Genomic DNA, 20,633 nt, shown 5'->3' with positions numbered 1-20,633 from the left:
TGTAATTCGTGTAATAATTAATGTCGTCGTCACCTTCAACAGAAACATTTCACAATTTACCAATAGGGGGAGATGTTTGTTCATTAGTAACACATACCGTAGAAGAAGAGAAGATTACGTTCATCTGCCGTAAAGGACGTAAAATCAACGTAAAGGACGAAGAGCCGCTCATTGTGAGAAGAAGCGAAATAACAACGAACTGTACGTGGCCCCCAGTAACAGAAAGCGGAGCTAAAATTCACATTGGAGGTGAGTAAATACTTGCTCTACTTTATTTAATACAAGAAAAAGCGCATTAGAATCGTGCGACTTCACGAGTTGGCTGTGTGTAGCTACGAAGCTAGCCTTTTCGCTTCAATTTAAGAGGTAGCTAATGCTAACGGTATCTAGCTGGCTAACAGACGACGGTTAATCTATCGTCTACGTCGTAGTTTACCACATAGCTGTACACACACCAAGGTAAAGGTGTAGTGATATGAAAGTGCAGTGGTGATTATCTTAAGATATTCGTTTAGAAAACTAAATAAACTCAGCTTGTTTTCATAATATCTTATCACATTGAGGTTGAGTGTGTGATAACGTTACGCCATTTGCCTCCGCACGAGAACAACATGCCGCTCGCGGGTGCGCGCACATCAAGGCGAACACTACCAGCAATTTTGAGGACTTTGGGCAAAGTCAGAATGATCAGATGTCTAAAGTTTAAGGACGTTTAAAGTCATTTGTGTCAAAATTGAGAGACTTGAGAGAGCGTATTTTCCTGAATTTATCTCTACCTATTCCTGCAGGCAAACTCTTGGATGTGGCATTTCAGGCAGTTATGGTTGAAGTCTTCGAGGTTTTGTTGGCCATAAATTAAAAGTCAGTTGTCACTTTGTCAGTGTAAGTTCAGTTCAGAACTTAAGATACAGCAAAATACCTTGACCAATGTAATATTGATTATAGAATATTAATTGTCAATATTAAGCCGATATGAGTTGCAAAATGCTTTATAGTATTTGCTGCACTGCTGTTGTACTAGGTTGATATATATGCACATAATTTCATTGCTATATGAGCAGAAAGTTTTTTTTGTGTGCCTAGTTTGAAGACATGCATATGTTTTCAGTTAATGCGGGTTCAGTTCAAACCTTTATTTAAGCCTTGGAAATCATTGAGGTTTCCTTCATTTGCAATGATGTCGAGACACAGAAAATGACACAATTGAAACAACCAAAAACACAATAAAACAATTGCTAGCTGAGCTGAGGTGAAGTGGTTTGAGACCATTGCCTGCCTTTGTCCGAGAGAAATTAGTGTCGATCCTGAGCGTGTTTTCCACATGTTTGGAGCACAAAAACTAAAGGTGGATTTTCCAAGTTCAGTGTGGAAGCGGCTGACTTGAAGCATAAGACAGTCAGTAGAGTGAGTTTTGTAGGTTCCAGTGGTCCAGTTCAGCATGGATGACATGTAGGGCGGTGAATGTCCAATAAGGGATTTATAGATGAAAAGATACGAAAAGTGTTTATCACACCTCAGTGTTGTAGGGATCTCCAGGAATGAATCTAAGAGCAGAGTGATAAACTCAGTCCAGGGATTGAGAGTGGACGCAGCAGCATGTCTGAGCAGGATGACACTTTAAATAAACATGACTCACACTTCTTTCTATTATTTAATTCTTCTTTTTGTTACGGTTAGACGTGCCTTATGAAGCTACTTTAGACAGTTACTGCGATATTTTTTCTTTTATTTTACAGAAATTTTACAGATTTTTTCTTTTTCGCTCTTTCAGACACTTGGGAGTTTTTGGAATATGTGGACACAGAATCCAGGGCACCCAGGTTCAAGTTAAGGTATGTAAGGGGCTACTCCTTGAAAACCATATTTGAATAACTTCAAACCATAAATGTAATGGATGAAAATATTTGTTTTGTCAGTTTCTAAGGCTTGTGCATTGGGAATGTTAACCTCTGCAGATTCCCTTTTCTTGAAATCATGTTACTTTTTTCTACTTAGGAAACGTAAATACATCAATTTAACGACACTGGTTTCTTTGAAAAAAAGGACAATATTCGAATTTTGGCACTTTCAAGGTGACCTTTAGGTCATGATTTCATTTAATCAACAATATCTTCGTCAACACAACTATTTACTATTTCAAGAGAAGACTACGATTTCAACAAATGCTGCATTTCTGCATTTGGTTGTCCGCTCATCTATTTCATGAAATCCTACGGACCAATGGCATATATTTCTTGCCAAGAAAACAGCAGAAACTCGCTCACTTGCACTGAGATGCCTAACAATTTCATACTGAGACGAAAAATGGGTGGTGTATCCCTAAACTTATATCATGAAACATTTTAAATATCTGACTCGAGTATTGTAAATATTACTTGCGGAGAATCCATTTCAAGGTTGTGGAGCAGAATTACGCCACATTTTGTTTTGCGTGACATGTTTGCAGATTCGTACCGTTTACTGATTTCGACATCAACTTAAAGATTTTACATCGGTTTCAACCTGCACCATGTTTTCCCATAGAGACAAACTAATTTAGGCGTGGGTGTGTGCCATTTAGTTTTTCTTTTTACACCACCTGTAGAGCTACGCGTGTCGGAGCGGCAACACTTTCTCAAATATTCAGCATGACATGTTTGTCATCAAATGATTCTGCCTCTGTTGCGTCAACTCGTTTCTTAGCATGGAAATCGTCACATTTGTTTTGGCAATGGAAGTGTAAGCTCAAATACACATGGACTCGGTCAATGATGGAAGGATACGATAACCTGATTTGCCTCGTGGACCCAGTAAACAAGTTCTTCAAACAAGATCTTATAACAATTTTCTCACAAAGATTTTTATGGATGTTACAGAGAAATATGTCATTTCCAGATCAGATACTCTGCTGGAAAATAAAGAAAGCATTGAGAACACGCATTTCTCCGATCGGATTTTGGAACATTTCATCTGTCTAGCTTTATGAAATGATGTCGGCAAAAGGGCCACAAATGAGTGAAGACCAATTTTGGGCTTGTTGAACAAGGGTTGCACAAATCTCATCAAATTTCCGTGACCATACATTGGTTTATTGTTCAAATAATATTGAGAATATAACATTTTACTGTCGTCGAAATATGTAAATAATGTAAATAAAATTACGTCCTTCGTTGCACACAAACACCAGAGCCGCAGTGCGAATTTAAAAATGCTGTTTTCATTTTATCACAAAGTTTTGGAAGAGTTTGCGATTTAACCAGCACTTCTTATTTCAACTTGAATATCGGCTAAATTCCAAAATGAATTTCCCCCAACATTTCTACTATCTGAACTTATTCGATGACTTTAATGTGCAAATCTGCTGTTTACTTTTTATCCTCCCAAGAAATTTCATCTTCTTTAACTCCCTGACATTTTTCAGGATCGTGGACGGCAATTTAACAACGCTTATTTGCAGTCACACCAAACTTGTCAAGCATTTGAGACGCACAAAGAAAGAAACTTGTAAACCTTTGGGATCGAGTCATGTCTCGCCGAAGAAGCCACAGCCCGTCACCAGGGCGATACTCACGCTCCTGCAGCAGTAATGATCCTAGAGATTTGGAGAGAAGGATTTTTGTTGGGAATTTGCCGACCTCCGACATGGAAAAGAAGGAATTGGAAGACCTATTCAGCCCATACGGGAAGATAGTCGGTCAGTAAACAAACTACATGAAACAAGTTGTCAATTTTCATTTATGACAATAACTGGTCAAACAGGCTGTGCCTGAATGTCACAATTGGAATTTTTCCAAAAGTAAAGTGCACTTTGATTTCTAGTAGCTTTAAAATTGATCATGTGCCTTGTCTTTTTCATGAAATGTAAGCATGTAAACACTATTAATGATGTTCCTACTGATCACTTCTTAAAGTGGGAAGCTATCAAACTCAGTAGAAACTAAAACATTTTCTTCGTTTCTGCCACTTAAAATGTTCCTTTTCCAGGCGTGTCCATGTTTCGTGGGTTTGGATTTGTACAATTTGAACGCGTTGAGGAAGCCGAAGCAGCAAAGGCGGCCCAAAAGGGTCGAATATATAAAGGTTATAAAATAGGTAAGCCTTAACTGCAGTGGGTGTGATTGACTGGCTTAAGAGGATAGTTTTTATTAATGCACAGCGAGCAACAAAACTGTTCGGTAAATGAGCATGCTGTTTAAAGGGTTGATCCTGAAGATAATCTGGATTTGGTGATTAAAAATGCCAGAGAAAAAAAAGAGCAAATATGCTTTTTTAAGGATGAAAACTTATCCACTGGTTTTCTCATGATAAAGGTCGTGTATGGAAGTTAGAGATGTCTTATGTTGTTTAAAAAAACCTGCCTGTAATGTTTCTATGATAAAAATGAAGCCAACAAACACTTTGTGTGACGATATGACCTCAAGTCGTCTTGCTGATATTTCTCCCTATGCGTCTCTTATTGTTATCTCATTGGCTTACAAAGCAAATAAACAATATTACACAATTCTGGCAAAGCCTGAATATCTGAACTCTCGTTCTTTTTGCAACACTGTCTTGGAATTTTCTGTAAAAATCGATTTTTGATGTTTCGAAAAATGGGGCATTTGTGCTTTTGGGAGTTCCTAAAGGCCAAATTTCGAGTTGCAAATATTAGAAACGCGTTCAAGCTTTGCTAGTGTTTTGCCAATTTTGAAGCGGAGGAAAGAATTTCTTCATCTTCAACTTTTATTTGACATATTTGGCAACTTGCTGCATTTTGACTCTCCTCCAGTTGGGATTTTCCATCTTGGATATTGGAGCCCAGTTTCATTTGGATCGTGGAATTGTTGACGCGGCCACTCTCTTCCGCGTGAACACATTAGATGATTTTTCGTACATGTCACTGTTATGTTCAACGTTTGGATTGATTTATTTTCAGATGTAAATATGGCAGTGGAGCGACGGCAAGCTAAACCTCAATCCCAGCAGAGCCCCCCACGAAGGTAAAGTAACGCAAAAAGGGTGTGAAGAACTACCATCGCATCTGTAGTGCCGGTAAAAAGAAACTAAAACGGTTTAAAAAAGTGCTTATTACTTTGTCTTCAAATGTCATTCTCACCACTGTTAAACTTCGGCTGAGGAACACTGCTGTACCAATAGATGGTTTTGTGATGGTTTCCGGGACATTCCGTATTTCACCTTAAATCAACATTTCTAGATGTGTTGAAATAAAGAAAAGAGCCACATGAATGTAAAGTAGCGTGTCTTTGTCTGAAAGATTCTTGCCTTTTGGCCTTCATTGCTCGTGTTCTTTGTGTGAGTTTTGTCCGAATATTTCGTCTCAAAGCAAGAATATGCAACTCTGACGCTCAAGGAAACGTAACGCTAGTCCTACTCAACTCTGCCCCGTATCTATGCAGCAGGTCCATGTGCTACAGCAAGGCCTTGAATCAACTAGGCTTGTACATTTGAACTGTGTGCGGAACAGCTCCCCTAAAGCCACATTCTGCAGAAAACATTTTTACTTCTATTAAAATAGATTTAAATGTTTGCTGGGAATTATTCTTACTTTAAATGTTTCTCACCAAAACACATTTTGGATGAACCTGAAGCCAAGCATTGTTGACTTGCTGAAAAACGTCTTCACTCTCTCGTGCTTTGTTGGTGAATTAAAATATTTCTTGAGATGCCACCATCAGCGGAATACCAAACATTGTTCTTGAGACAAATTCAAACGTGCATTTTTAAGGGCATTTTTATTAACTCTTTATATTTGCACTATGGGACTGGTTTACTTTAGAACAAGAACAAATATTGTTAAACGTGCGTTGTTCATGAAGGTTTGACAGGCCTAGGACTTTTAGAATTTCTGAAATGTATTTATAATCAATGAAGCTCTCACTCTCGATCGATCGTTGTGTAAACGCATCACTGGACATTTTCCAAAGATTGATCTAAAAAGGAAGCTTATCGAAATCACCTCCTGGATTGAGTCTGTGCCATTTCTCTTTGCGAACAATTTTGCTGCTTTCGGTTTTGCGAGTAAACGTATCACAACCTGTCGTATCGATCAGATGGAGATAAATTCGTACGTGTACTGTAGGCCTGTCCTCACCAATCATGGACAGATGTCCCTATTAGCCTTTTTTTAGTATTCCATAGGCAGCGTGAACTCTAATCTTCATTCCTCTAATGAATCATTTCCTCTCAGGGCCCCGTACAGCAGTTATGGGGACACCAAAGAGCCCCGGCCTCGCTCACGTTCACCCGTTTATGGCCGTGAGGGGCGCGATGCACGAGATGGCCGTGAGGGGCGTGATGCACGAGATGGCCGTGAGGGGCGCGATTCACGTGAGCCTCGGGACAGTCGTGATGGGAGGGACCCAGGCAGAGAGCCTAGGCCAGCTGGCCACTCTCGGGACAATGATTACCGGTACCGCACCTCAGAGAGCCGAGACAAAGATTCCAGGGGAGACGCCAGGGGAGACGTCAGGGGAGACGTCAGGGGAGACGTCAGGGGAGACATCAGGGGAGACGTCAGGGGAGACGTCAGGGGAGACTCAAGAGGAGACGTAAGGGGAGACGCCAGGGGAGACTCCAGAGGAGACGCTAGGGGAGACGCCAGAGGAGAACCCCGGGCAGAGCCCCGGGATCCTGCATACAGGTGACTAGTAACACTCAGTCAATTAGATGGAAGTCTAGAGTTAATTGGTTACATCCTTGGATGAACCTGACATGTGCTTTTACAGCAGAGATGACTATGACCGCTACTACCGCAGTGGCAGCGGGGCAGACGATTATTACCGGAGGAAGGATGAACCGTACAGGGAAGCTTACAGAGACCCATGGAACGGACGCCGTGAGCCAGAGGGTACGTTTAGTTTACAGTGCACATAATACATAGAAATGTTTACTCTTCGCCTGAGTAAATAACCCCCTTAAGTAATATCTTGTTTACTTTGTATTATTTTACAAAGTAAACAAGATATCACTTAAGGGGGTTAATGACATCCAGTTATTTTTGTAGCCTTAGGTTATCTAGTTTAACTCAACGTAGTTTAATTATAAACTCCATGAACTCATTGATCTTGATTACAATTTTCTATTTATGCATGTTTAAGTTTAACCAGGTATCACCTGAATGAGCCTTCAAAGGCTAGTTTTTAAAGTCAGTCAAGTACAGTTGTATTCAACAGAGAAAACTGCCCTGACAATAAACCTTCCCATCTTCTCTGAAATTCCAGATGACCGCGCTCGTCCAGAAGAGCGCCGGCGTAATGAGCTGTATCGACAGTACTATGAAGAGCTCCAGCGGCGCTACGACTCCGACCGTCCTGTCGACTGCTCCGTGATTGTTGTCAACAAGGTGCAAAAGTAAGTCCACTCTCCTTGCTTTACATTAAACAGATCTGGTATCTGAAGCATCTCTGTAAAAATTCAACCAGATCTTCGCATGTTTTTATTTCATATCGCTCCTGTGTTTGTTTTTCTGTGTGTGTGTGTGTGTGTTTGTACTTGTGCTTCAAAAACAACTGTAGGGAGTATGCTGAGACGGTCGGGCGTAAAGTCCGTGATTTGGGCATGGTGGTGGATCTGATCTTCCTCAACACAGAAGTGTCACTAACCCAGGCACTGGAGGATGTGGGCCGAGCCCGCACCCCCTTCGCCATCATCATTACCCAGCAGCACCAAGTCCACCGGTCCTGCACTGTCAACATTTTGTTTGGAACGCCACAAGGTAAACAAAATGTTGCATCTGTTGGCTGGTGTGGTCACTTTGGTCTGAAGTAGAGATTAAATGTTAACATCTGTTGTGTCCTTTTTATCACTGTAGAGCATCGAAACATGCCGATGCAGGATGCCATGATGCTGGTTGCCCACAACTATGACGCCTACAAAGTTGAAAACCGTGAAAAAGAACGAGAAGAGATTGCCAGAAAGGCTGCCAAGATGGCGGACGATGTGTTACTCAGGGAGCCTGACAGAGAGAGCCACCCCATATCTGTGCTCACTGCCATCACACTGCTGTCTGAGAACAGGTATCTTGTTTTGTGTCTTTACCCTTTAGTTACAGTTTGCATGTTATAAATCTTTTTTTTATCAATCTGCCTTTAGCTTCTTAAACATTTATTTAAAAGATTTCTAAACTTGTAATAATAATTATTTTTTTTCTTTGTTTGCTGGGTAGATTTGTAACACCAGAAGAAATGGATAGTCTCATTGCATACCTGAAGGACAAAAGAGCCCGGCTGCTACGGAGCACTGCAGACCCTCTTACAGGTAAGAGCAGAAAGTGTCGTAATGAAGGATTGTCTTTTTCAAGTTGTAGGTTCATCAAGTAACACGACTCTCACATACGCAGATGTACATTAAAGGAGTGTTTGGTGGCTGTAATCATTCATCCTCTCCATACGAGTCCTGCAGAGATGCTTTCCATAAGTGATTTCAGCGATAAGGTCATAGTTCTGTTCAAAAACAATGTCAAGTTAATACAAGGCTCCAGGATTTTAACACTAGAACCGACAAGCACTTTTTTGGTACTACTTTGGCCAACTTCGATGCTCACGATCCTTTTGTTCTCGTTAATGGGCCGATGACGTCATCACTTTACATCTCTATAGGTGCACGCAAGGACACCCCAATGCGACCCAGCCCCCACAAACTATGGTCTAATAACAGGTTGCACCTGGGATGCTATAAGCAGAGTTAAATGTGTTATTTTCATTTGCTAACGTTAAAGAAATAATCAAAAGATGGCACAAATGATCACATTTGTCTAACAAAAGAACGACACGAAGCACTGCCGCTGCTGTCTTTTTTACATACAGAGCGCAAGTCTCTCCATCATCATCATCAATTTCATTTGTATTTGGCTAAATAAAATAATGAGAAATGAAAGCGAAAATAATCACACTTTTTGTTGGACTATAAAAGTTGTGTAATTAGTAAAGTCCACTGTCCCCCGGTGCGCGCTCTCACACACACACACACTCTCTCAGTGAGGTTCAGAGGCAATAAGCAATATCCAAAACGATGACAGTAATTACTTTGGGAGTGCTTGCCATGCTTATTTACCGTTTATAGCTTTTACTTAATAAATAGACCACTTGCCGCTGTTTTGAGTGCGTCTCAGTGAGAACCATGCGCAGGCAGCCTACCTGCACTGTGTGCACTGTTGGCACGGTGCGATCTCGCGTCCTCCCGTTACCTGTTCTCTTTAAAAGAGAAAAGGGATCTGTGCGTCTTGGTCTCTGGTGGCTCTAGTGTCAAAAGTTGGACAAGCCAAGAGGGTATTTTGTCCAGTTACCGACTTAAGTTTGAAATGTCCTCTTTTGGTCACCATCCCTCCCTTAGACAGGGACAGAGCATATAATACTTTATAAACCATGCCCACTGGATGGGGAAAAAAGCAGCACCACGATATTAAGTCAAGTGCTGAAATTTTACCACAATGGCTGTTACTAGCTTAAAACACTAGTGTCCCTGCTCCTTATCATTACTTACATTGGCATGTGTGTAAATCAGAAATGTCTTCTTGGCCTAGAAGGAAAAATTACAAATTACATTTGCATGTAAATCTGAGCCTGCAAGTATCTTACTAATTATTCTTTTTGTTGCACAGCTTCAGTCCATGTCGCAGCACCTGCAGCAGTACACCATGACATTCCACCCTCGACTTCAGTACTGGCTCCTGCTTCCCATTCTACCCTCACACCCCCACAGACCAGCCACCTCGGCCTATCGGCTGCTGCAACTCCCTCGGCTAACCCCAGCCACCAGCAGGAGCTGCAGGCTAAGATCCTCAGCCTGTTCAACAGCGGCAGTGGGGCGGCTGCAGTTCCCTCCTCCACCTCACAGGTTCAGGCCTACAGCTCCCTCGGCCAAGTCCCTTCACAGAACCCTCCGCCCCGCCCAGCCATGACCGGCCCTCCTCCTTCTGTAAGTCAGGGTTACGGCCCACCCCCACCGGGCCGCATGCCACTTGCACCAGGTGGTCAAAGACCACCCAGCACTGCTTCAGGTATCAATTTTGATAACCCAAGTGTACAGAAAGCGCTGGACACACTCATTCAGAGCGGACCGTCTCTCAACCACCTGGTGGGCAGTGCTGCTTCCCAGCAGCCCCCACCCCCCAGGCAGGCACCCAGCATGAGCCAGGTCCCGCCCATGTCTATGTATCCCCGACATTACTGATGGGTTGTAAAGAATTAATTCTGTAATGTGAGGTCCACCTCTCCTTTTGACACATGTAGACACCCGATCAATTGTCTGTGCAGTGCATTTACCTGCTGTGTGAAGGTAGACTGTAGGGATGTTTGTGAAAGCTTTTACGTTTTTATTTTATTCTGGGTGTTGTGCTCAGTTTGTTAAATTTGATGACTTGTTCAGACTAGCGTGTGGTCTGTATTTTCAATTATTAACAAGAAGATAATAATTCAGTCTTCTTCCATGTGAGTTAAACTATGAAGTGTGTTCATTTGGATTTCTGAAAGACTCTAGTTCTTTTCCAAACATGACCTGTTGTGTATTTTATAGTTTTGCACAGTGTCCTTTTTTTTTTAATTTGTAACATTTTCATTGTCATAACGAGACGTGATTAAAAACTCAAGACACAATTGCTGTAATAAAATGGTATTGGTTTATTGCATTTTGTGCTGACAAATCTATAAAATGGAACGGGTATCGCCAGAAGCCATAGAGATATAAGCATTTGAAATGTAAGATAAAACTACTTTTTCCTCTTTTTAATGTACCATGAAACACAATAGAGAATAATACATGTTTTTTTTATTTTAGAATATTTAACTTACACTGACACAAAAAAAACACCTCCACACTAACTGTATTTGATTTATTTACACGTAGCCCCCTCCCACCCCCGCCCCCAGCAGTTACAAGTGCACATGTACACACATACACACTCCCACAGAACTGAAAGGAACACACTACGGCTTTACCTTAAGACTAGGTACAGTATCAAGGAAGAGTAATGAACTGATCTGAATGAAAAAAAAACAACTTTTATATTACTGAAATTTGATACAGGTGTGTCTTTGTGTGTATGCTGTATATATTATCTATATCTACATCCATTACATATTTCAAGCATCCATACAAAATGTTTCCCACAACTCCAGTGAATTAAAGACAAACCTCTGTGGAGGAGGGCTATTAAATGAAATGTATTTTTAAAGGCCTAAAGTTTGAAAGGAAAAACACATTTTGGGAACAAGAGTCGCTTGAAAAGATCGAGTGCGACGTTAAATATGAAGCTAACCCTCCGGCAGCCGGCTAGCTTAGCTCAGCACAGAGACCGGAAACGAGCAGAAACAGCTAGCTATGTAGAAAACTAGCTTACTGCTTCTCTAAAGCCATACAGACACCAAAGTGAAAGAAATAACAATAAATCACAGTATTATGAGCGCCTATTTAACGGACTATTTCTTGGTCGGGACCAGTAACTTCCTGGAGAATCATCTGGTTGCCTGGCAACGGCTACAAGCTGATATTCAACGTAGCTAGTAAGTAGGCCTCAACAGTCCTTTTTTTTTCATTTTTACACTATTTTCTGTTCTTCGTTGAACATACCAGATTCGCATGGCAATTTGTGAGCTTTAGAGATGCTGGGAGATGGATTGTGTTACGTTTGGACAGAGCCAGGTTGGATTTTGTGCGAACTAAGTATCTCCCAAAATGTTCAGCTTTTTCTTTCAAGGTTTTTTTTCAATTGCTGCCGTGAAATATCCGTTCATCTGATTGGTCACTAAATACACTGAATAGAACCCCGGTTGTTGGCTAGAAGGTGGACAAATCTAAAGGCTTGGACAGGCAAAAACAGTTTACAATAATTTGGCACTCAATTCGAAACAATATATTTTATCTTTTAACTGATATTTTCAACAACACAAGGCTCAATAGCATTTACTTGTCTGTGTCTAATTCACTGGAGCACACACTTGCACACTATCATCTATGTAGTTAACTGAAATATACTTTGGTACTCAGTTTATCTGCAGATAATATTTGACACAATGAGAGGACCTTGTCAACAAATCCACCATAAAAAATAGAATCTTGTACTATAATAATATCTATCTTGAATATAATGATTGGCCAGTCCTAAGGAAAGAGAAAACAAATCATACTACTAAAAAGAAAAGTTTCTAACTGATATAAACAAAATACTTTTATACCACAAACACCCAATATATTTTCAATACACCTTGTTCAGGGTAGTTGCATGCATGCACTGAGTTACACAACATAACTGGAACGAGGCTCTGCTTGTACTGCATGAGTAGCCACTCGGTTCTTCTCCCAGAGAGATTTGACATGTAGGTGCAGCTGTTCTACCTCCAGCATCAGGCGCGTCTGTCTGATGCTAATGTGAAAATAAACTGAAGGGTACGATCTTATCTCAGCTGCAGCCCTCTCTGCGTTAATCTGGGATTTGTTTTGTATTTTCTCTTAACAGGACAGCCTCCTCAACCCGGTAACAGATGTGTTTCAGAGCCCTTAATATCCACTTAAGGATGGAGACTGGGTAATGATCACCGGCAAGTTTGTCTCATGCTACAGTTGTGCAGGCGAAGGATCTGATCTAAATCATGGATCAGTTTCGGGGTTAGGGGTAGGAGAGGGGATGTGCTGGTTTTCTGAGTCGACTACCTCGTGTCGTCCAAGCAGAGCCGGAACCAGGATTGGAAGCGCGAGTTTTATATTCTTTGATCATTTTTCAGAATTATACTGCAATCACATTTAAAATACAGAGCTGGGGTGGATTCAGTGGCTGGGATGGGGGAGGCTGGGGGATCTTTGAGGGGCAGATGGGGTGAGGAGAGGGGTGGAGGAGGGATATGGGGAAGGCTCACCTCACAGATTGAGTGACAAGCACTATAAATTTAACAGTTACTATTTTCTTTTTAAGAAGTTTTGGCAAGAGAAAGGAAATAATGTGATGCATGCTTAAATGCAAGAAAATGCTCAAATGATTCGATGTAAACAAAATCAGCAGGTAGGTCTCTGTTACTGCAGTTTAAAACTGCTGCAAGCTGATGGGAATTAATCATATTTTAAATAGTCTGGAGTGTCAGACCTCCACAGCTGGCTGTAATACACTCGTGTGCCACCAGAGATCACTGTGGGATACTGTCTGCACAGAGCAGACTCATCCTGACACAGATTACCCCCTCAGTGTAAAGTGCTTTGCTGTCTCAGCCACATTTGGAATGAACACTGTAAATCTTTATTGTCCATAAGACCCGGTGACAAACATTCTGATGAATTAAGTGACTGCTGACGCCTCCGGTTGTTGTAGAAAAGAAATAAACACAACTGTGACTGTGAAAATAAGAGCAATGTGAGAACAATATTGCACATAATCATACAAAACTCTAAGACTTTGCCCACAGTGATAGAACAGTGTACAACAAAAGACAACACTAGTAGGTTACAGTGTCTCTGACTTTAGTGAGATATATTTACAAAGGTGAAATGACCGTTTGGAAGGCCCAATCATTCGCAAACTCAAAGTCTCCGATTACGTTACATAAGACTACTTGAGCAAGATTGAAATATAACAAGTAACAATATAGTGAACTCATACTTTTTCTTATTTTTTGCAAAAGACTTGTTTTCAAGGTGTAGCCACGTCGCGGCAAACACATCCGAGTTCTCAAAATCTGCGACTCAGCGAGAACGTTTGACAACCTTTCACCCCGCTCTGCACCTTGAACATGTAAGTCATCACTATAGAAACCACTAAAACAAATATTGCCACATAGTACCATGCAAACAGCAATTATAAAACATTTATAATTCAGTAAATAAATTCATTTCCAATAAACTTCTCCAATAAACATCAGATATCTTCTCTGTTTGAATAAATTTAAAAGGCTCAGTTGATGCAGGCAATGTTTGTGGAAACGATCCCAAAGTCGCCGTGTTCTTCAAAAAACTGATGTGAGCTCTAAACGACCCCTTTGTCAGAGTTAAGTGTGATAAGGACATTAAAGTAAATCTTCACTTGGCACCCTAAAACCTTTAAAACTAGGAGTGGCTGCTTCTTTAGTGTCATAGGTAGATGTGTTAAAAATTTGAAAGATACATTTTTTGCAGATAAATAATTACATTTAAATAGATTTGGTATTTATTTAAGTAAACTACGTAAATTAATCTTTTACCTTAAAATTGCTTCACTTTACGTGAGGGATTAAAGATGGTTTAATCAAGAGAGTATAGTTTTTAAAAGGACAATAAAAGGGTGGAGGATTGGCCCTCAGGTTTAATATTGCATCAAGATTTTAAGTCTTTTCAGAAGGAAACAGAAAGCTAACCCTGTCCACAGATCGCAGGCCAAATGTTTACAGGTACAGCCTCGTCTTGTTTGACACCCACCACCGCTGATATGTATGTCTTTACCCTTTTCCACTTGATCTTTAATGTTGCTTTAGTCATCTCTATTTACAGTACAAATAAATCTATTGATACTAGCAGCATTCACAACATATGGTCAGACATTCAAGCAACACTAAAAACATTTAATACGCTTTTTAAATAGTTCTAGAAACTAATTTGTTTTGCTTCCCTATATAGTATATACTGTATATATATACGTATTTATTTATATTCATATTTCTACTACAAGTGCAAATGACCAAAAACAGTTTGTTCAAGAAAAGAAATCAAAGTAAAGTGACAGCTGTCCTTGGTCAGAGTGAGATGATTCTGGAGTTGTTGTTTTTTTTAAAGACTTACGAAATCTACATATACAAAATATATGTGTAAAAAAATAAATAACATGATCACATGAGTCCAGATTTTTTCAACGATTGCACATTCCTTCCAAGATGCACTTTTTAGAACCTAAATATGATTTGCTCACAAGTCATTCAGTCGGGGACGCGTGTGGCTCAAATCTTAACCGATCTAGAGGATATAAAATCTCACTGGAGAGTCTACTGCATAGAGTTCAGCCTGGTGGACAAAGTGAGTTTCCCAGCTACAGAAGCCTCTGTCCTCTCTCTCTCTCTCTCTTTATAGACTACACCCCGTAAACAACCAAAACATAGATGCTCAAAACCTCACAGGCTTTCTGAACGAGTCTGAACATCTGTTCTTGTATCATTCATCGGGTGAATCGGTGTCATAAGCGTACTATTTTCATGCAGACACCTCAGTTTTCTCTTTTTTTTCTCTAATTTTAAGCAATAGAATTTTTGTTCACTATTTCTCTTTGAAAAATACTTTGATATGGCACATTTAATGTATCTAAATTAGGCAAAACAACAATATATCTTTGAGTGACAATCAAAAAATGACACACATAACTATTTCATCAACATGTGTAACTTCTGCCTATAAACATAAATACATATTTTGTTCTCTAGATGAAAAAATAACATTTAGTAGTGTTTTTTTTTCTTCGTCATTTAATGAACTTGATGAATTCATCAAAATTTCACTTGTTGCACAGTGGCGGACAGTGCAGGTGCAGTGCTTGTCGAGGTTACAATGACAGTTATCATAGTGACAGGAGCCTATGCCATCCAATAAATAAATAAATAAATAAATAAATTTTTTTTTTTAAAAACAGCGTTTTTGAGCTGTCCCTCTGAGCGAAGGAGCGTTTTTCTCTCCACTAGAAGCTTTTTAGTATGTCACAAAAATACTACACTCATACTGAACAACGCGTCAGAGCTTGTACATTATTTACAGTGATCCACACGAGGGTCGAGGGGGTGCTGGCAATGATAATCTCCTCAGGGTGGGGGGGTTTGTACTGTCTCCCCATTCTGCTGTCACACCAGCCTTCTGCTAGGAAACGCACTATTCACAGTTTAATTACGTGTCAATCTCTACAGACTAAGCTAGCCTTGTTGTATTCTTTTTTTTTTTGGCACTAACAGTGGCCCCGGGGATAAACAGCCACTAAGAAAGAAAGAGGATGAGTAGAAAGACGGAACGAGTGGAGTAAAAACACACACAGTTATAAGGATGCCATGCTAAGGAAGGTAGTGATCAGGTTAAAGATAATACTGCAGGTTTGATCCACGTGCCTTTTCTGTCTTCTTTGAACGTCAGTGTGAATTTCACAGTTCATACTTCTTCCAGCTGGTGGTCCTGACCGTGGGTAGCAGTGTCTTTTCGCCTCCAAAGTTAAAATCACATCAAAGACAAACAGGCTGGAGCGCTGTGGGAGGTGTCCAATCACAACGAGGGAACTAAACAGACAAACCCTACACTGAGCTCATTTCAGCTGGCTCTCGTTCTTCTCGAGCAGAAGCCGCTGCTATGCCACACTTGTATTCGAAAAATAAAAAGAATCAAAACAACAACAAAAAATCTGCAGAGATTTCAACAAAGACAGACACATACATGCATGTGCGCTCACACCTCAGCTAACAACCCACCACAAACACCACCACCTCCTCCTCCTGACTCAATGCGAGTTACTACAGTAGATTACAGACTACCAAAAGAAAAAAAGCCTCTTTAAGAGCAGATCTAGATAGCATCTAAATAAGTCTAGAGCCTACGACAGTTATAGTAGCTTACTGTGCTAGAATGAAGGTCTGGTAGCTGAGGGAGCGGTGCTGAAGCTGAGCTGGGCTATCGGTTGGGTGTGAGAGGACTATCTTACAGAAAGAAACGGTAAGAGCGACGTGATGATGAAGCAGCGCTGATGAAAGGGTGGGAGCACAGGTGACACAGGAGCAGGGCTGAGGGAGGGGTGAAGGGGGGAGTAGCAGTAGGGGAGGGGGCTGCTCTTTCAGGAGTAGATAGTGATGACCTCGCGGCCGCCTCCGCGGACCAGGAGGACCCGATTGAGACCCTCAGTGAGGACCTCGAGGAACTCCATGTCTGGGAGAGAAGAGTTAAAGAAACTACAGGGAGCAAAAGCAATATATGCATTTAAAAATATATATATCTTATACAGTCTTTTTTATATTGAGATGTTTTTGTGACCAACAGATGACACAAAGGTAGATGTGTCCCCTCTTTTACACACTCGGGGAAATATCTAACTGCTTCGTGCTCCGGTTCACTACGTCCACCAGAGAATAGCTCATGTTGTCAGTTGTTTGGTGCAGGACAGGTAAAAAGGCAGAAGGTAGAAGTGCCCGCTTCTTTTAAAATCCTGATGAAGGCAGTGAGAGCGATCCAAAACCGTAAACATGCAGCCAATAAAACCAAAACGGGCTGGACGAGCTGATGGGGGCATTTTTTTAAAACTCTGAGTCACTAAAAGGGAAACCTTTTAAAAATACTTCTTTGATACACTGTTTCTATAAATATATTGATTACTAAAGGGTTTTATCAATACCAGATAAACTATTATACCATCTTCCACAGGCAGGATATATAGTATAAGAAAGGTAATAAGGTATAAGTAAGGGATAATGTATTGTGAGCGGCTTGTTACTGTGACAATAAGCCGCTCACTATACATTTTCCTGCTTATTACAAAATCAATTATTTGACACAATATATTGATTTGGAAATTATTTAAACATGTGAAAATATCTTTCCATTTAAAAGCAGTCAGATACACTCACAGTGAGAGCTGCGTCCATAGCAGCGGCTAACTCTGTAGCCTTCTTAAAATGAGCTAAGCTAGCTGTTATTACTCACATTGAATGGAAACTTCCACTGATGGTGAAGAAAGGGCCTGATCAGACCGAGCGCGCTTTGCAGGCTGTAAAACTCAAAGCACACCGCACTGCCTTTTTTGTTGAAGCCTACGGTTAAAAAGAGAGCTGCTCGCTGCAACCACCGAATCATTAGCTGTCATTAACCTGACCGTTATAGTAAACTGACAGAAGGCCCGCCTCTCCTTTCATCCGATTGGACAATGAGAAGAAACGCCAATGACGTCAGGCGGTTTTCTGCTTTGAGTTCAAGTTTTTCCAACTTGAAAATACAAGGCGCACAGAGCTGAAAAACGTGAGGCGCTGTGCAAAGCAAAAGCAGCGCACAAAAAGCTTCCCTCTCACTGAACACAACTACAGAAAAGTCGCCCAGCCACTACAACGCGTTCTGTCTGACCGGGCCCTAAGACAGGTTGAACCGGACCGCAGGAATCAGCGCAGCACCTGATTGAGGTTTTCTCTCTCGTCACTGTTGGAGTCTGTTCACATTTTCTATCCATTCACTGTCATTAAACACAACACCGTATCCCGTACTGTGTTCTGTTTAATGTTTACTTCATGTGCTGTCTTCAGTTTTTTTTGCTTTCTCTCCTCTGTTTTCGTCTCTCTTTTTTTCCCTCCCAAATTAACCGGACTTCTTTCGGCGGATTGATATGATTAGTTAGTCCTCCTGACTGTGTGATTAGAGCCGCACCCGAGCAACGGCCTGTTCTTCAAAAAGGTCTGTTATCGAGAAATAACAGACCTCAAAATGCCTTAATTAACCAATCAGGATCAAGTATTTCACACAGCCTTGTAATAAAAGGGGCTACAAAGAGACCTATTTCTAATAAGTCTTATATTCTTCACTTTAACAGACCAGAATGCTAAAAACTAATTAAAAGAAATAAAACTACATACCTGAGAATGTTATTTAACAGCTCTTTCCTCTGCCTGCAGTGGCACCATCTACCTATAAATCCTGATTAGTTATTCGCCTCTGTTGCCATCTTCAGATAACAAATCACAGCGCTCAATTAGCTTCACACATAAAACACAAACTCCAAGTCTATTCCTGGAATGGGAAAGTTCCTCGAGGGTTACGAAGTACAAACGATTGCACCTTCAGAGCAGCATTTAACTCTTTTTCACACCAACTGAATGTTAATTTAGAGGCTGTTTATATATTTAAAATTAAATAGATAATGTTATTAATGGCACAGGATCCACTGGACGGAGTATTCGTTGGAACACTATAAAAAATGATTGGTGATGATTAATAGTATCGCAGCTGATATACTGAATTTTTAAATGTCGTAGCCTATTACTTACAGACTACTTGTGTTTTGACAGGAAAGCAGCGACACGTCTCTGTGAAGAACTCTCAGTCTACCTGCGTCTGTCAGGGTGAAGGATACAGTTCTCGTCACCTGTCCGGTTCCTGGGCGGCCCGGGCATGTTGAGGAGGACTAGCTTGGCCTCTGAGGACTTCTTGATGATGACTTCGTTCAGCCGGAGCGCTGTGTGCATACGTCGCACATTGGACTGGTTCCTGAGGGAAGAAAAAGTACGGAAATATGAGGTTAAACAGCATATACGTGATATTAAGCATGTTGAGGTGATGCTCATTCACACACAGGTACTCCATCTTCATGTGCTCATGTGGCTCAGTTGCTCAGTATGAGATGTGAATGGACTGAATGATGTTTATAGGGACTTCAGTACTTACAGGTTCTCCCACTCGCTGCAGCATGGCAAGAAGAGAAATACATCATAATCAGTACTAGCTATTTAAAACCGTACCAATCCTTGACCAGCATGCAGACAGCGCTGTGTGCTGCTATGCTGAAGACACCGACTGTGGAGACTCGAGGCACTTTTTGTCAGGAACAAGAATTCACCTTTCCAACAGGTAAAAAGTTCAATGAGCATTTCACTCACGGCTTCATGTTGAAGATGTCTTTGATGCCCTCTGGTGTGGCTGCGCCGGGTGGCTTGGCGGGCTCTCCGTCACACTTCTCGGTCCAGGTCATCTGGACCTGCTCCCCGGGGCTCTGGGCAGCCTCTCCGGGGGACAGCGGGGTCGCCGGGGTTGCGGGGCTGGCTGGGGTGGTGTTGTCGTGGATGAGCTGGACCTGATCAGGGGGGGAAACAGGGGAAGAGGCCGACTTTGACTATGAGACGAGAGGAAAAGACGACGGATGTGGATTTACATGAACATTACACGGAGAGAGTCACAGTTGAGGTGGAAATGTAGGAATGCAGGTAAAGTCACAGAGAGCCACAGTGTTTGAACAGAGGGAGAGGGAAGAGAAGTGTGATTAAAGAGCCTTACGTTGTTTAGTCTGCATATTATATGGTGTAACATGGGCGCCAGAGAAAGTGGAATCATATCACATTACCTTAACATTAACCTGCAGGGAATTAGCAGAGAAATTTGATACCACTCTGATGTCTGAAGGCAAATATGAAGCTACAGCAGGAAGTTAGCTTAGCCTAGCTTAGCTTAACACAAGCTGTGTCCCAATTCAGGGGCTGCATCCTTCGAAGGCCGATTGCGTCACAGCGGCGCATCGAAGGCCGTCCCATTTCGAAGGCTCCTTCAGATGTGTCCTCCTTTTCCCGGATCACGAAGGATTCATCGGGTGCATCCTTCGCGGCCAAACGTATCCCGAGATTCACTGCACGGCAATTCAAACAAGATGGGGGACTCTTGCGCAGCCGAGGAGTAAACTTTAAATGTAAAAGTTTTTGGTTTCAACTCAATCAAATAGCTAGTGTTACACGTTTTAAAAACGAAAGGGCCCTTGAAACTAATTATCTTTAAAATAATAGGTTAAGTTACGTTAGTTAGCCCGCTAGCTACCTGCTGCTAGGCGACAGGAGCAGCGTTTGGTGACGCAACTGCAAGGGCGGGAACAGCTGGTTACGCAAAAAGGTCATCCACCGTAGACCAGACCGTCTCATTTCAGTTCGGCTTTAGCGTCTACACAGGCTTTGAATGGCGCATCCTCTGTAGACCGCCTCTTTGGAAGGCTGCAGCCTTTG

At 41.4% G+C, this 20,633-nt stretch overlaps 2 protein-coding genes across 6 annotated transcripts in view; one reads left to right on the top strand and one right to left on the bottom strand.

Moving 5' to 3' along the window:
• Window positions 1–220: 220 nt before the first annotated feature.
• Window positions 221–10,708, top strand: ncoa5 (nuclear receptor coactivator 5). Of its 4 annotated transcripts, none has more exons than XM_069677960.1 (12): window positions 221–249; window positions 1,772–1,832; window positions 3,401–3,673; window positions 3,964–4,071; window positions 4,895–4,958; window positions 6,167–6,619; window positions 6,705–6,826; window positions 7,200–7,329; window positions 7,491–7,693; window positions 7,790–7,994; window positions 8,144–8,235; window positions 9,578–10,708. In XM_069677960.1, the coding sequence occupies exons 3-12, from the start codon at window positions 3,505–3,507 to the stop codon at window positions 10,147–10,149; spliced, it is 2,118 nt and encodes a 705-aa protein (XP_069534061.1). In that variant the 5' UTR covers window positions 221–249; window positions 1,772–1,832; window positions 3,401–3,504; the 3' UTR covers window positions 10,150–10,708. The 4 variants fall into 4 exon arrangements, with proteins under 4 accessions (XP_069534061.1, XP_069534062.1, XP_069534063.1 ...); XM_069677961.1 differs by having other exon boundaries at window positions 6,708–6,826; window positions 9,578–10,590; XM_069677962.1 differs by lacking the exon at window positions 3,964–4,071.
• slc12a5a (solute carrier family 12 member 5a) overlaps window positions 10,576–20,633 on the bottom strand; it is a 125,937-nt gene continuing 115,879 nt past the window's right edge. The window contains exons 23-26 of one of the 2 annotated variants that reach the window (XM_069677958.1): window positions 19,527–19,759; window positions 19,315–19,329; window positions 19,004–19,137; window positions 10,576–16,818 (exon numbers count right to left, since the gene is read on the bottom strand). In XM_069677958.1, the coding sequence (XP_069534059.1) occupies window positions 16,727–16,818; window positions 19,004–19,137; window positions 19,315–19,329; window positions 19,527–19,759 (474 nt within the window). In that variant the 3' untranslated portion in view covers window positions 10,576–16,726. The remainder of the gene's footprint in view (window positions 16,819–19,003; window positions 19,138–19,314; window positions 19,330–19,526; window positions 19,760–20,633) is intronic. The other variant, XM_069677959.1, reaches the window with a different exon arrangement.

The sequence above is a fragment of the Semicossyphus pulcher genome, unplaced genomic scaffold (assembly GCF_022749685.1).
Source record: "Semicossyphus pulcher isolate SPU_LCO1_2020_fin unplaced genomic scaffold, fSemPul1.0.p SCAF_3, whole genome shotgun sequence".
Taxonomy (NCBI): Eukaryota; Metazoa; Chordata; class Actinopteri; order Labriformes; family Labridae; genus Semicossyphus; species Semicossyphus pulcher.
The sequence above is the reverse complement of the archived record's forward strand: the minus strand, read 5'-3'. Positions and strand labels throughout refer to the sequence as shown.

Bases quoted from the DNA above. Each gene is read 5' to 3' on its own strand.
- ncoa5 (XM_069677960.1), top strand. From the start codon at position 3,505: ATGTCTCGCCGAAGAAGCCACAGCCCGTCACCAGGGCGATACTCACGC. The intron at 4,072-4,894 runs GTAAGCCTTAAC...ATTTATTTTCAG, and splicing joins ATATAAAGGTTATAAAATAG to ATGTAAATATGGCAGTGGAG. The intron at 6,827-7,199 runs GTACGTTTAGTT...CTGAAATTCCAG, and splicing joins CGGACGCCGTGAGCCAGAGG to ATGACCGCGCTCGTCCAGAA.